The 16,949-nt window shown below is 44.3% G+C and overlaps 1 protein-coding gene across 1 annotated transcript in view; it reads left to right on the top strand.

Moving 5' to 3' along the window:
- Window positions 1-16,949, top strand: part of Catspere (catsper channel auxiliary subunit epsilon) — a 119,095-nt gene that overhangs the window by 88,699 nt on the left and 13,447 nt on the right. The window contains exons 16-20 of the mRNA XM_028865499.2: window positions 559-592; window positions 661-740; window positions 6,417-6,516; window positions 11,682-11,768; window positions 16,287-16,444. Of these exons, the coding sequence (XP_028721332.1) occupies window positions 559-592; window positions 661-740; window positions 6,417-6,516; window positions 11,682-11,768; window positions 16,287-16,444 (459 nt within the window). The remainder of the gene's footprint in view (window positions 1-558; window positions 593-660; window positions 741-6,416; window positions 6,517-11,681; window positions 11,769-16,286; window positions 16,445-16,949) is intronic.

Raw genomic sequence — 16,949 nt, 5'->3', positions numbered from 1 at the left:
TAGAAACTCTAAGCCATGGCTCCAGTACCATAGTACCATGCCTGTCTGCTCCCCACCGTGATGATCACAATTAACCCGCTGAAGCTGTCAGCAAGCCCCCAATTAAACGCTTTTTAAAGAGTAAGCCTTGCCTTGGCCACGGTGTCTCTTCACATAAATAGGAAGTGTTTAGGACAGTGATGTTCTGGGGACACGGTTTGGGGAGAACAGTGAACGCAGACTTCCCAACCACGGATCCTTCTCACTAGTGAAACAGGGTTTGCAACCTTGAATCAAGTTTCATACGATTTCTGAAAAAAAAAAAAAAAACGGTTCCACGTCTCCGAATGAAAGACAGTGGCCTGTGCCTGGCTGATTGTTGGTGGATGTGAGACTGTGTTCACAGAGACAGCCAAAGACATGGAAAGTGCCAGTTGGTGGGAAGCACCTGCTAGTTTAGAATCCTGTTTCTCTACTTGGCTTTCGTGACACCGGCCTAAATAAACTATGCTTTTAGTTTTTCAGTCAGAAAGGAGGAAGAATAAGCAGATAATAATAACAGGTGTCTTTTTTTCACAGGGAATATCTGAGAGACAGTCCACCTGAAAATGTGGTAAGAAAAGCATACTTTTTGTCACTGGGATAAATGGACACAAACTAAAGCATTTTTTCTTTTTCTAGAAAATAAGGTATGATGTGGGAAAATACGGCTGCCCTCAGAGACTTGAATTCGACGAGCCGTTTCACCCTATAATAGAGCTGTAAGTTTATTCCCACTTAGGAAATTAATTTGTGGGCTGGGGAAACGGCTCAGCTGTTAGGAGGGCTTCCTGCTCTTCCAGAGGACCTGAGTTCAGTTCCCAGCACCCACACAGTGACTCACGACCACCTGTAATTCCCGGTCCAGGGGGTCTGATGCCCTGTGCTGGCCTCTTCAGACTTAGGGGATGACTTGGCCTGAGGAGGGCTTGGCTTCTCAGGTGGAGAGGGCAGCAGTGGTGGTACCTCACTTGAGATTTCCTGCTGGGGCCAGCAGGCTTCTGCTAGCATGCTAGCCCCCCACCCAGAGTACTTCTAAGATTATACCCTGTGCCCTCTCCTACCTACATCATGAAGCTACAGTCACTCATCAAAAATCACTATGCATGGCCCTAATCCTCGCTAGTATTAACCTTCTAGTTTTCCTGGGCACCGAGCCTCTCCTTCCCCTACTGAGACTTAGTTTTGGGTTTGTTTCCTTGTTTTATAATGCTTATTTTTCCAGGAGTAAAAATAAGTAAACCATAAACATTAAAAAGCATACATTCTCTCCCAGTAAAACATGCTCTTCAATTCAGATCATCATCATTCAATGCCCACTTTCCACCAAATACTGGCCAGGCAGTGGTGGCACACGCCTTTAATCCCAGCACTCGGGAGGCAGAGCCAGGCAGATCTCTGTGAGTTCGAGGCCAGTCTGGTCTACAGAGCGAGATCCAGGACAGGCACCCAAAAAACTACACAGAGAAACTCTATCTCGAAAAAAACAAACAAACAAACAAAAACCAACCAACCAACAAACAAACAAACAAACAAAAAAAAAACGTACCAAATACTCTATAAGTACTGTGCCAAGCACTAGGAATCCAAGGATCAAGGACAGGCTCTCTACCCTCAATGAAATGGGTATCAGGTATTGGAACTCAAAAGGAAAGACTCCACCCCAGCTATGAGGAAGGATAGGCTCTGGGAGATATCCTGAGAACGTGCACTGAATCCTCAAAGGACAATGAATATTTAGCTGGACCTGAAGGAAAGGTGGAAAGGGGAAGGGTAGCAGTGAATTCCACTGGGTAAGCCTTTCAAGCCAGAGGAGCACTTTGAGGAAGAAAATGTATAAACACACAACGCTGGGGCATAAGTCACATGGGGGCATCAGCAGAAGGGGCAGGAAGCTGTTCCGGAGAGTCTAGACCACGCAAGGCTTTCCTTCCCCTCTTCCAAAACAGTCTGACGAGAGAGTGTTTGCTTGAGCTGGGTCTCTCTGGTTCTAGGAAGAGAAGTCTGAGTAGGGAGACCTGTTGGTAAAATGCTATTTAGGAGGGTGGGGAATGATGGAAAAGGTACCATGGACCAAGAAGTTCATCTGTGCTACAAACTAGTGATTGGAACCAGAAAGAGTTGATTGATGGTTGATATGTGAGCGGTAAGGGAGAGGATGACGACGAATGAGTCAAAGGTGACATCAATCAAATGTCTATACATCTTTAAGCATCTGTACCATGCCCTCTTAGTCACCACATGTCTAAGTTAGGACTTCTATTGTTGTGATGAAACATCATGACCAAAAGCAACTTGGGGAAGAAAAGGTTTGTTTCAGCTTACAGTTTGTAGTCCATCATCCAGAGAAGTGAGAGCAGAAACTCAAGCCGAGCAGGAACCTGGAGGCAGGAGCTGATGCAGAGGCCATGGAGGGGTGATGCTTACTGGCTTGCTTCCCATGACTTGCTCAGCCTGCTTTTTTAAAAATATTTTTTAAAGATTTATTTATTTATTATGTATAAAGAAGAGGGAGCCAGATCTCATTACAGATGGCTGTGATCCACCCTGTGGTTGCTGGGGATTGAACTCAGGACCTCTGGAAGAGCAGTCGGTGCTCTTAACCTCTGAGCCATCTCTCTAGCCCCACGGCCTGCTTTTTTTTATAGCAACTCAGGACCACTAGCATGGAGGTGACACTGTCCACAGTGAGCTGGGCCATCCTACATTAATCACCAATCAAGAAAATGTACCATAGGCTTGCACAGAGAGCAATCTGGTGGCTGCATTTCCCCAACTGAGCCTTCCTTTCCCCAAATGAACCTAGTCTGTGTCAACTGAACATAAAACTAGCCAGCACAGCATAGGTGAACTGTCTAAAGCCTGTCTCTCCCCTTAGGAAACAGGTTGACAGCCCTTCACTAGTTAAGAACATTGTTCCTGAATGCTCCCCTCTGTCTCCCAGATCGTCTCTCCCCTCTCTATCAGAGTCCTCTGGGGAACAGAGCACATAGAATGAATATATATTAAAAGAGAGCTTACTTGACTGGCTTACAAGATAAGGCCTGGGTAGTCCAGCAATGGCTGTCTTCACACTGAAGAGACTGAGAACCCAGAAGCCACACAGTCTAGGAGACAGGGTGTCTCACAGTCGTGGTCTGGCACTGAAGTCCTGGAGGACTCCCAGAAAGCCACAGTCCACAATGGAAGGCTGAAGAGGCTGAGCCCTGATATCAGCAAAGGGAGACTCTCACTAGTAGGGCAAACACTAGTAGGTGCCAGTGAACACAGCACCAAGACACAAGGGCAAAGAGATGAAAAGTGAAAGCTCGCCCTTGGACCTCCTTACATCTGGGCAGCTGCTGGAAGATACTATCCACCTTCTGGGTGGTAACCAAGAAAATCCTTCACAGGCTTGCTTGGAGATTAACCTGAACTAAATTCATCCCTCACCGGCGTGCCCAGAGGCTTGCCTCACAGATGATTCTAGATCCTGGCGAGGTGACAACCAATATCAGCTGTCACGCCCTCTCTCCTAGATCACCGTGCAAATGTGTACAACAAAAAGAACCCTCTTGATTGAACTGCAGCCACTGTGTACATGGTCACCGACTCTTCCCTTGTTCTCTCCCAATGCCCCTCTGTCCAGCTTTTATGCTCCCCTAAACACAGATAACAAAAGACCTAGTTAATAGAATGCATCATCCTCAAGTTTAGAATATGCAGATCAGTAATGAGGTCTCTCCAATTCCCAAAGCTGAATTTCCATAGGATGATTACCAACTGTTGGGAATTTATCTGCCAATTAGTGACATCCCTGCATTCTCAGATTTAATTAGAATTCTATTCCACACTAATGAAAATTTATTAAAACAAGCAAGCTCATGTAAGCAAGGCTTTCTGTCACATAGTCGTAATGAAGCAAAACCCCAAATAATGGGTCATGCAATACACACTTGGTACACAGGATGGCACTGTGGCTCTTTGCAATAACTGTCCTGGCACCGCTGAGATCTTTTTGTCCTTGAGCAAAATACAGCTTTGCACCTAATTCTAAAAAAAGGCAAGCAAGCAAGGGAAGGAAGGAAGGAAGGAAGGAAGGAAGGAAGGAAGGAAGGAAGGAAGGAAGGAAGGAAGGAAGGAAGGAAGGAAGGGAAAGAAAGAGGAAGGAAGGAAGGAAGGAAGGAAGGAAGGAAGGAAGGAAGGGAAAGAAAGAGGAAGGAAGGAAGGAAGGAAGGAAGGAAGGAAGGAAGGAAGGAAGGAAGGAAGGAAGGAAAAGAGAGAAAGAAAGAAAGAGAGAGAGAGAGAGAGAAGAGAAGAGAAGAGAAGAGAAGAGAAGAGAAGAGAAAAGAGAAAAGAGAAAAGAGAAAAGAGAAAACATTTATTTAGGGGGAGAGGGCACCAGGTATCAGAGTCAGTTCTCTCCTTCCACTTAGTGGTTCCAGGGATCAAATTCAGGACCTCAGGCTCTGTAGCACATGCAGAGCTCTGCCTGATCAGCCATTTCATCTTATCAGCTCCTGATTCTTAGTAAGTCAAGATTTCTACCGCTTACACAAGAGATAGTCAAACTCCTGCTTCCACCCAAACTGCTAGCTCGTGAGCTTGGCTCCTCCTGAGTGTCCTCACATTCTTCTGTGGCAAGGGGTCAGAGCACTCACGTGAGCTTTTCATTTTTCTGTGATAGTCCCTAGCCCAGATACCACGCAGCTGCTCTCCATCACGCCTGTGTGGGAACTGAGCTTCGAAGCTCTTCATGGTTTCTCAAAACCAGTAAACACAGAAGCAAAAACGGCTCCCCAAGTACTGCTCCCTAACGCTGAAGCTTGTGAGAATCCGACAGTGACAGATTAGGCTAGCCAGTGTTGGGGAGCAGCAAACTTCAACCAACCTGAAAGTCAGGTTCAATAGCTTGGAAGTGAAGCAGAGATCTGGCCAGGGAACAAGGAAATACTGTCAAGGATCTAGTATTTTTTTTTTGTAAATCAACACAGAGCCAACAAATGATAAAACTGTATTTTAAAAGCAGGGTTACAGTGCAAGAATCAGCAGCCTAGAAGCAAGAACTCGATACTAAAGTCTGAGTCTCCAGGGAAATTTCCCTCCAATGAGTATATGGGGACAATTTCATTTGGAAACGTGAGCAATAAGGAGCAAGGAAAGTTGGCATGAGTCTGTAATCACAGCAGTTGGGAACGAGAGGTAGGGGGCTCGGGAGTTCAAGGCCATCCTCAGCTACATAGTGGGTCAGAGGCCAGCCAGGCTGAGCTATGAGACTCTCTCAGAAAAGGAAAGATGGGGAGAGAGGGAGGGAGGGACAGGAGGAAGTGGGGAGAAGGAGGTGGAGAGAGGGGAGCAAGGATTGGTGGAGAAGGAAGCTATGTAACCATTTGTACGGTCATGAGTTCTACAATGCAAAGGTGTAAATTTATTAATAACAACCTTATCTTTGCTCTTGGGTGTTTATTTTTCTTCATATACAGTACCAGATCTCCTTTTAAACTCCATGGGTCTAAGGGAACTACCCTCAGCTTGGTGGGGCTGGTATGCCCTGTCCCAGTGTCACAAGGGAGCACCCTGTCCATGTAGGGGTTGTGACAATGTCTGCGGCTGCTGCTGCTGTGGAGATGACTATCTCCCAGCCTCACCTCAGCTCTTCCGATTCAGCCCGCATTCCAGACCCCTCCTGGGAAGTCTGCACAGTTCCACCTTCACTCTGGGAACTCCACCACAGGATATGTGATCTCACGATACCGAGAGACCCTTGTCTTGGCCCTTCCGGCCCTTCCACCCATCTCATTTTCCCGTCTTTCTCCACGTTACCAGGAACCCGTCTATGCCCATCTCATCAATCGATGGCAACGAGGGAAAGTTATGGTTCCAATTTCTTCTTCTACTGTTAGGTTTTTATTGTGAATGACGTCTGCTGTCTGGGACTGGACATGGTGGTGTAGACCTGTAATCTCAGCACCTGAGCGGTGGAAACATGAGTTCAAGTCTAGCCTTGGCTACACAGTAAACCCAAAAGTTCAAGATCCTGTCCCAAAACAAAGCTCTCTTATTTCACTCAGTTGGGGAAAATAACACAGCCGTTAGATACAATTATAGCACAGATAAACACTTGTAGGAGTTGGTGAGTTCCAGTAATTTCCCCAGGATCACAAAGCTAATAAGTGATGAAGACAAGATTTGACCACTCTGACTGGCATATGCTTGTGACCCCAGCACTTGGGAAGTGGAGACCGAGAACCAGGAGTTCAAGGTCATCCTTCACTACATAGTAAGCTTGAGGTCTACCTGGGCTATATAAGACCCTATCTCAAAAAAAACGAAAAGGATGTAGACCTAAGCCTGCTAGACTGGCGAGCTCAGGCCCTCTATCGGATACTAAGCTGCTGTTTTTCGGTTTGTTGTTTCAGGTATGATGAAAACGGCTTTGTTAAAATAGTCGAAGCAAATTTTATCGTGTGGGAAATCCATGGCAGGAACGACTATACCTTTAATTATACTATGAAGCAGGTAGGACATCTTGGAATTTAAACAGAACTTAGCATGCAATTAAACATATTCTTCTGATTTTCGATTTATATGTAAATTATCTAAGGGAAGTGAAACCAAGCCATAATAAGTAAAAGATTACGTCAACTCTGTATTAAAGTCAGTGACTACTGAGACTCATCTCTGAAAAGGGGGGCTGTTGTTCCATAAAACAGGCAGAAGAAAGGTCAAAAAAACAAAACAAAACAATGTAACAGCAGGATGATGCAATTATATGTGAGTATTTTCTTTTCTGTCTGAACTGTATTCACTGTTTAATTATTTATAGGTCCGCCTTTGGCTTTAAGACATCGGTGCTAAATCAAATGGGTGCTATTTTTTTTAATATTTATTTATTTATTATGTATACAGTGTTCTGCCTGCATGTATCCCTGCAGGCCAGAAGAGGGCCCCAGATCTCATTACAGATGGTTGTGAGCCACCATATGGGTGCTGGGAATTGAACTCAGGACCTCTGGAAGAACAGCCAGTGTTCTTAACCTCTGAGCCATCTCTCCAGCCCCAAATGGGTGCTCTTTAGGTCCAGTTGACCCTACTGACTCCTCATTGCCTTCCATCCTCCAAGACCAGCTGATGTCGGCCTCCTGGACCACCCTCCTACTCTGCCTTTTGCAATCACCCTTCCTACACCCTGTGGGGTTTTTTGTTTTGTTTTGTTGTTGTTGTTGTTGTTGTTTTGTTTTGTTTTTTTGTTTTGAAGCTTTCCCATGGATATAGAGCCTTCTAGAAGTTGACAGCATGGATTTCCTGAGATTCCCTTGAGATCTCAGGCCCAAAGAAAACCAGAGTGACTCCTTTCTATGTGACATTTTTTCTCATTAGAGATTAATTATCGGAGATATACCACCCACCTAGAGGGCAACCAGGAAAACTTCATTATACTGGACCACTGTGAGAACTCAGTCTTTCAGTTATATAACCAAACAAATCCATCCGACCACACATTCCCCTGGGGTTGTTCAGCATCCAATATGGAAGACCTTGTGGTCTACCTCTTTCCCATTGATACATGATTAAATTATTCGTGTGTGTGTGTGTGTGTGTGTGTGTGTGTGTGTGTGTATGTGTACATTTGTATGGGTGTGCACATGAGTACATGTGTGTGGAGGCCAGAGGACAACCCTTTCATCCATTGCATAGAGGAATTGCTGAGAGAAAAAAAAAAAACTATAAACAAAGACTACATTTCCCAGACCCTTTTTTTGTGGACCCGTGACTGATTCTCATGACTACAATGTGAGCAGGAAGTCTATCTATCATTCTCCCATGGACCTCCATACTTCCCGTCACATTATTCATTACAGTATCAGCTGTGAGTGGACTAGACATGAACTGAAAGAAATAATCCAGAGGAGGAACTTCAAGGAGCCACCATGTAAACGCCTGGCTTCCCAATTCATGCTTCAAGGAGAGCTGCTCACCAGATATGTGTAACCAGAGATAACTGAGTTAGGCTTTGTGTAATCCAGAATTAAACCTCTGATTGGCTGTGATGAGACACACCTGTAATCCTAACACTTGGGAAATGAAGAAAGGAAGACCCATTCAAAGTCCTATGTAGGTATTTATCAAGTTTAGGTTAGCCGGGGCTATCTCTGTCTCAGATAACAAATGAGCCATTTTGTTTCAGTGCAGCTGAAACAAAGGACAGCTCTTGCCTAGTGTGCTGGGTTAGATTCTTAACATCACAAAGCAGGCGTGGTGGCGCACACCTTTAATCACAGCGCTCAGGGAGGCGGAGGCAGGTGGATCTCTGTGAGTTCGAGGTCAGCCTGGTCTACAGAGTGAGTTCCAGGACAGTCAGGGCTACACAGAGAAACTCTTTCTCAGAAAAACCAACCAACCAAACAAACAAACAAACAAACAAGATTCCTAACATCACACTACAAAAAAACAGACTTTGCTCACGTCCACCCTGTGAACAGTGCAGACCTGGGGTTGCCCAGAGCCATTAGACTTGAATGTGAGTCCAGACATCACAGCTCACCCACAGTGCCGCAGCCCTCCTGCCAATCCTGCTCCTCCTTGACTTCCTGTTTGTCCTCCCGTAGCCGAGACACGATCCTGGTGAACCCTTTGCTTCTCCCTCTCCATCGTTACCAGTCTTCTTCCCTTCTTTATCTCTCCATAGCTTATTCTGTCACCGGCTCTCTCCCCCAGGTGTGATGCCTGCATGCTGCCATGGCAACTGTAGATGCTCTTCTTTCTTTTGCCCTGCCCGTGCCTGTGTCCCGGCTGCTGGTCACCCACACAGGACATATATGACAATACCTGGAACTAAGCTGGCTGTCTAGTAATTGACAATGTAAAACACTGTACCAGGCATTTAAAGAGTGTGTCCCCTCCAGGGCGCAGAAGTGATTTACTTTATACAGGACCACTCAGTGAGGGAAAGACAGTCTACTGAACAAAGAGTGCTGGGTAAACTGATCACACACACACACACACACACACACACACACACACACACACACACACACACACACACACACTAAGTGCAGGGGCTGGAGACATGGCTCAATGGTGGAGAGTGCTGGATGCTCTTGCAGAGGATTCCAGTTCAGTTCCCAGCTCCCACACGGTGGCTCACAACCATCTGTGACTCCAGTCCCAGGAGATCTGACCCCTTCTGGCCACGGTGGGCACTGCATACACATGGTGCACAGACATACATTCCAGCAAACACTAATACTCATTAAAAACAAAAGGCACAATGGAACTCTCATCTAATGTCAAGTGCAGACAGTAATTCAAAATGGAATCTGTGGTCTAAATCTAAGACCCCAAACATTTTCTTAGAAGAAAATGAGGCATAAAAATCACCCCAAAATTGGTTTGGGCAATGATTTATTGGCTATGATATCAAGTCACAGATGAAAGAATGAGAGAGGAAGAGAAAAGAGGGGGCGAGGGAAAAGGGAAGGAAAGAAATGGGAGAGAGAGAGAGAGAGAGAGAGAGAGAGCGCAAAAAGAGAGAAGGGGAAGAAAAGGGAAAAAGTGGATGTCATGAAAATCTGAAACTTGTGTGTATCAAAAGACGTAAGAATACCGGGCAATGGTGATGCACGCCTTTAATCCCAGCACTTGGGAGGCAAAGGCAGGTGGATCTCTGTGAGTTCAAGGCCAGCCTGGTCTACAGAGTGAGTTCAGGGAGAGCCAGGGCTGTCACCCAGTCTCAAAAACAAACAAACAAAAGATACAAGAATAGAAAGACAACCCAGAGAATGGAACAAAGCATTTGCATGTCATATATTTGATAGGAGGATGTCCAGAACATACAGTAAACTCCCGTAATTCAACAACTAAACAACCCAATTGGGGGTGGGGGGTGGGGGGGTGGGAGGGGTGGAGTAAAGGACTCGAATAGACATTTCTCCATGGACAATGTACAAATGTCTAGTTGACAGCTGAGAACATTCAGGAAATGTAAATTATATCCACAGTGAGACACTATTTCACACACACACACACACACACACACACACACACACTGGCATCGCAAGAATAAAGACAAGCAATAAGCACCAGCGGTGGAGGAGAAATGAGGACAGACATGTCATTGGGGTGTAAAGGGCACCTGCATGCTGGGAGACAGACAGCAGCCAATGAGATTTCAAAACACGACTGCCGGTGCTCACCACCCATGCCTGTAAGCTCAAGAGTGGAAAGAATGTTCTCCAGGGTATGTGTGTGTGTGTGTGTGTGTGTGTGTGTGTGTGTGTGTGTGTGTGTGTACACCCGTGTTCACAGTACTACCTACAGTAGCCAAGGCTATAAGGAAAGGGAGAGAGGGGAATCTTGTTTAACAGGCATCAAATGGTGTATCAAAAGATGTTGAGGCCGGGCGGTGGTGGTGCACGCCTTTAATCCCAGCACTCGGGAGGCAAAGGCAGGTGGATCTCTGTGAGTTCGAGGCCAGCCTGGTCTACAGAGTGAGTTCCAGGACAGGCTCCAAAGCTACACATAGAAACCCTGTCTCGAAAAACAAACAAACAAGAAGATGTTGAGGGATAAGACTATAATGTGTGGAGATGCACTATCTGGTGAGGAGTGATGCCTAGAAGAGCCAGATGGTGTTTGTTTGGAGAATGGAGACGCCAGGGAGACTTTCAGAGAAGCTTGCTAGGACTCCCAGAAACAGTCAGATTGTTTTTTTTTTTTTTTTTTTTTTTTTTTAATTAGGGGTAGAAGGGTTTTTGCAGTTGTGTGTATTTGCTTTGGCATCTGTGTTTAGTTTTTTTGTTTTGTTTTGTTTTGTTTTTAGGTTCAGAAGGGTTTAAAATAAAAGGAAGGGATTTGTGCTATGGAAAATAGTCTGATAATTCTACCCAAATTCTCACATGATCTAGCAACTCCAGTTTCACAGGAAGGCCCAAGGGATACAGAAGCTCACCATCAAGCCTGCGACCAGAGTTCAGTCCCCCCAGGACCCACACAGTGGCAGGAAGGAACCCACAAGTTGTCTGTCCTCTGGCATCCACATTCACCCTACAGATGCACTTGCACACACGTACACATGCACATACAAATGTGATTTTTAAAAAGGAATTAAAAGCAAGGACTCAGATACTTATATACCAATGTTCTGTGAGCACTCTACATGATAACAACAACAAAAAAATGAAACAGTCAACTTGAGGAACCAACGGATAAAATGTATTCTATGCTTCCAGTGGGATGTGGCCTAGCTGTAAAAAGGAAGGAAATTCTAACACATGGTATACTATGGATGGCCTGTGAGGGCATTATGCTAAACGAAACAAAGCTAGTTGCGGGCAAATACTGAACTATTCTGCTTGTAAACATTAGTTAGTTCTTAAAAAATCGGCAGAAAGTAAAATCTGGTTGCCAGGGGCCACAGGGAGAAAGGAGTAAGGATCTGTTTGACTCAGTGCTGGCAGTAGGTGTGGCTACACACTGGGAACGAACCTGATGCCACCGAATTGAGCATTTTCAGTGTTTAAGACGATGGCATTTAAGGAGTGAAAAAAAAAAACTGTACTTTACTTAAATGAAAGTTTTTTTAAAAAAGACAAATTGTCCAGTGGTATCAAGATCTATTAGATACTCCAAAACAAGCCAATGCGAAGCCTTCTCCATGATCCTATGTGGCCATCTTTCGGCAGAGTGGTTGTATAAACGAAGCGCAGACGCTCAAGTCCATGATAGAGGAAAACAAGGACCTCCCACTGGATGACGTCTGGGGGCCTCAGGTAAGAAAAGAACTGAATTTGGCATTTGAGATTAACAAAAGCTTGCTGGAAACACTTCGGATCTAAATTGCTTAGGGTAAATCAAATACTACTTTTCAATTATTTCAAAATCTCTTGTCTGTAATTTGATTTTTTTTCTGTGCATTCTTTAGTACAAATGTAATATCCACTGCTGAAAATCTGCATTTGCGTGTTATCAAAAGACCACTATACGTAAAAGTATGGAGACTGAGCCTTTGAAAAGACTAGTTGTCTTGAGGGGCTGGGGAGATGGCACATGGTTAAGAGTACACAGTGCTCCTACAGAGTAGAAGAGGTCCGTCCCCAGTACCATGTTTAGAGGTTCCAAAATGCCTGTAAGCCAAGGTCTACAGGAACATGATATCTCTGGCCTCCACAGGCACATACACGCGCGCGCGCACACACACACACACACACACACACAATTCAAAAAATAATAATAAAAATAAATGTTTTAAGAAGAAAAATAAGACGCCCTATTTATTTAAAATGAAGTAGTCTGTGAGCTCTCCCGTGGCCATGACTCCCCTGAGAGCCGTCGTCTCTTCCCCTGCTTTTCTCCAGTATTATGAACGTTGAGGACTATCTGACACGTTATGCAGCCCAGTTTAAAAGTCTTATTACTGAGCTGACCAACTACAGTGTAAATCCTAAGGGCTGGAGAGATGGCTTGGCAGTAAGAGTACGTACCGCTCTTGCAGGAGACCTGAGTTCTGTTCCCAGAACCCACGTCAGATGGCTCCTATAAACTTCAAGGCCTTTAACTTCAGCTTTAGGGGATCCCGCGCCCTCTTCTGGCCTCCAGTCATACAGAGACACACGTAATTCGAGCAAAAAAAATAAATCTTAACCAAAAGCAAAAATAAAATAAAATGCAAGCTCCACAAAAGAAGGGCATTTTGTTCTTCCACTTACTCTATATTCACAGTCCCTAACTCACTGTAGATAATTAATATGAATTTATAGAACTAATGAATAGTTAATGTATTACTATATTATATATTTATAGAACTAATTAATAAACTATAGCTCATCCACCTCTACTAAGGAATATTTATTACTTCAAATCATGAGGAATTAAAATAATAATGGATTCAGTTCAAACCAAACTTGCCTTCCTGGTTATTTTTTGTTGTTTTTTAAAAGGCACCCAAGGGTCTGGGGTTGAGCAAAGGTGCAAAGAACACTGTAAGAACAAATCTTGCAGAGGGCATCTCAGAGTACCTTTCAACAACAATGTTCCCGAGGAAGCAATGGGTAGCTTGGTGGTTAGCAATCATGGAATTTGCCTGAACCAGCAAGAAATAGTCTGGTGGTTCTCAAGCTTCAGCAGACATCAGGAATGATCCTCTGGGAGGCTTGTTGAAATAGATAACTTGATCTCACCTGAGTTTCTGAGTCAGTAGACCTGAAGTATGGCCCCAAATTTTGCCCCTCCCCCTTCTCTCAGCTCCACCCTATCCTCTTGCCTTCCCTTTCTTTCTCTACCTAACACTGGAGATTAAACCCAGGGCCTTGTGTGAGCTATGCAAGTGTCTGAGCGACAATCCAGCCCCTAAACTTGCATTTCTAAAAGTCCCAGATGAAGCTGGCATTGCTGATCTAAGGACTATGCCTGGGACACCACTGAAATAGTTTACAACCTGCAAAGATTCCCGAGGGAACATGTCGGGCCTCAGTCTCCAGAGCTCATCATGAGCAGCATGAACCCAGCTACAATCTGGGTAGTGTGGAAAGCTAGTTCTTAATGATTCTAACTAAACCCTGGGAAATAAGGCGGCTCCTACTGCAGGGCATCACAACATATTAACTCATCCTTGCAACCAGGGACCCTATCTTCCTGGATCATCTAGCTATAGTGAGACAGAGAACCTCCAATTCTCAGAGCTGCACTGATCGCTGTCTGCCCTTTCTGCTTCTAAGAGGATGAGTGGCATATTTATCTGAGGAGTTGGAGTCCAACTTTTTTGTCAGGACCATTGGATCCCCAGTAATGTCCTGGAGACTTATTATTAATTATGAAATCTTGACCCATAGCTTAGGCTTGCTTGCTTCTAACTAGCTCTTATAACTTAAATTAACCCATTATTAATTTACTTTCTGCCTCATGGCTTTATTACCTTATCTCCATATTGCCCTTCCTGCCCACTCTGCATCTCCACTCGTCTCCCTCACATGCCCAGATTCCTCCTCCTACTTCCTCTATCTCTACCAGGAAGTCCCACCTATACCTCCTGTTTAGCTATTGACCATTAGCTTTTTATTAAACCAGTCACAGTGACACATCTTCGCACAGTGTAAAGGAGTACCCCACAACAAAAAGTAGCTCTAGGAACTGTAAGTTCTCAGAGAAAAACATCTGAAAGACTCACAAGCAAAAGTGACATTTCTGTAAGTCTTTGAGTCCGTGTTGGAATAGATTGGAATAGCACCATCTACAGGGCTGACTGCTTTTCTGTGATACAGGATGGGGTCTGAATCTCTGGACATGACTGAGAAGTCCTTGGCTACAAATGGAGTGAATTTGTGAGTCTAGGGGAGATTTGTTTTTTCAGACACCAAATAGCTTGACCAAGTGATGGCTTACAAATGAAAAGGGAGGGGGCAGGGGGAGTCCAGCAATATGACAGCAAGCATCAAATGTGGCACAGAAAGAGGAGCATTCATTGGTAAGTATCATCCTTTGTATTAAGAAATAACGAAGAGGGGGCTGGAGAGACGACTCAGAGATCAAGAGCACTGGCTGCTCTTCCAGAGGTCCTGAGCTCAATTCCCAGCAACCACATGGTGGCTCACAACCATCTGTAATGAGATCTGGCGCCCTCTTCTGGCCTGCAGGCAGACATGCAGACAGAACACTGTATACATAATAAATTTTAAAAATGCACTCAATGATGTAAACGGATCCTGGTAACCAAGGCCCCTTCGTGATGATGAGCAGATGCCCAGTTCTTACACATAGTGCAAATGTCTCATATTCTTTTAATCAAGTTTGTGGCTCAATTCATTTACCAACTCAGTAGACAAGAATTCCCAGAGTCCAGAAAATACTTTGTATTTTCTTCCTTCCTTCCTTCCTTCCTTCCTTCCTTCCTTCCTTCCTTCCTTCCTTCCTTCCTTCCTTCCTTCCTTCCTTCCTTTCTTTCTTTCTTCCTTTCTCTCTTTCTTTCTTTCTTTCGTCCTTTGGGACAGGGTCGCTCTACATATCCCTGGCTATCTGAGAACCCACTCTGTAGACCAGACTGAACTCAGACTCAGAGATCCACCTGCCTCTGCCTCTCCAGTGCTGGAATTAAAGCATGTGCCAACATGCCCAGCATATTTTGCATTTTCAAGTTAGTTTACATGAAAAACTATGAACCTTTCATTTGTTCTTCACTCATATATACCCCACACACTGTTTTATAAATGTGCCAGACCTGCAGTGACAGAAAGGTAAACAGAGGTGAGAAATGGTAGAAGATATGGATTTTACTACTAGTTTTGCCTTTCATCATGATGAATAGTTATAATTCGTTAGTTTGAACACATATGCATCATGTGAAATTGTAGCATAATTCACCACCAATACCTAGTATATTGAAGATAGATTATACTCATGGTAGCACTGCCTCGAAATGTAGGGGCAATAAAGAAACCAAGAAATAAAAACCCTCAGATAAATCAAGTGCTATTTATTCAACAACTGTAAGTAGAATTTGGCTGCCATAAGCATCCATGATATGGAAATAAGTATATGATCCAGGATAGATGGAAGTATAAACTTCCAGACCCAAATAAACTTGCCAGGTGGTACAGTTGTGGGTAACAGTCATTCTAAGTGGGTGAAATCCCATCCATTCCTGGAGGAGCCCAGTGGTCTCACTCTATGGGCAATCCTACCTGTATAGGATTAGACCCGCCCTGCACATGGGCTGAGCCGGACCTCTGCCTTGATATTATAGCTATATCCATAGCAAACATAGCCTTTACCCCTGCTGAAAAACTAACCCTCATCTGTGTCCAGGGAGGCTCCTGGTCCCACACTCCTACTTGACATCCTGGTCTTTCACCAAACTAAGGATATCTTGGTCGATGTGAGACATCCCTTCAGAAGGTCCCCTGGGCCATGAGTGAGGGCTGGTAGGGGATGTTCAAGGCACTCTCTGGTACTGCAATGGCAGAATAGAAAGGGGAAGCCATTGCATCTCTTAGTGGTTTTCCAAGATAAAGATATGAGAATCTGGGCTGGAGGGAAAGAGGAGTGGATAGGAGCACCGGCCGCTCTTGCAGAGGACCTGGTTTTGGTTCCCAGCATCCACAAGGCAGCTCACAAGCACCTGTAACTCCAGTTTCTGGGGTCCTGATGCTCTCTTCTGAACTACATAGGTAGTGCGTGTATATGCAGGCAAAGTACTCATTCACATAAAATTAAAATACATATATCTCACACGTATGAATCGGATTTTGTTAAAGTCAGAAAGTAACTTCTTTTTTTTATCTTTGCTTCTTGCTCAGAACTATAAGACTTGTTTTTCTTATGCTGTTGGGAAGCCGGGAGACCTAAACCAACCGTATGAGATTTTAAACCATTCTAATAAAAACCATTTACTATGGCCTATGGACCATTCCGGAATGTATGTGTTTCGTGTGAAAATCTTGGATCCAAATTTTAGGTGAGAATAAATCTTTTTATGACACTTTTCCCTTAAGATTAGTGGTTTTTTTTTTTATTTTGTTTTTGTCTTTGTTTAATTTGATGCCAACTAAACATCTAATTTTTGTTATCCTTATTATTTATTTGCTTGCTTTTCATTTTGTAGTAATCATAGCAAATACTCTAAGGAAGCAGGAGGTATCACATCAACTGTTAATTGGATCACTTGGTTTAAAATTCCATTCTGGTATTATGTCCCCTTACCACATGTATTTGTTATTTTTCCTGCTGACATGACCAAACACCAAACAAGAAGCACATAAAAGAGGAAGGATGTATTTTGGTTCAAAGTTTGAGAGTGAAATCTATCCTGGCAATAACGGCATAGCAGCCCAAGAGTGAGGCAGCTGGTCGACAGCCGCAGACAGGAAGCACAGAGCAACAGATGTCGGGCTCAACTCTCTTTTCCCATGGACCCCGGCCTATGCAATTGTGCCAGCCATGTTTAATATGGGTCTTCCTCA

The sequence above is a fragment of the Peromyscus leucopus genome, chromosome 15 (genome assembly GCF_004664715.2).
Source record: "Peromyscus leucopus breed LL Stock chromosome 15, UCI_PerLeu_2.1, whole genome shotgun sequence".
Taxonomy (NCBI): Eukaryota; Metazoa; Chordata; class Mammalia; order Rodentia; family Cricetidae; genus Peromyscus; species Peromyscus leucopus.
Note: the sequence above shows the minus strand (reverse complement) of the source record. Positions and strands in the feature narration are given on the sequence as shown.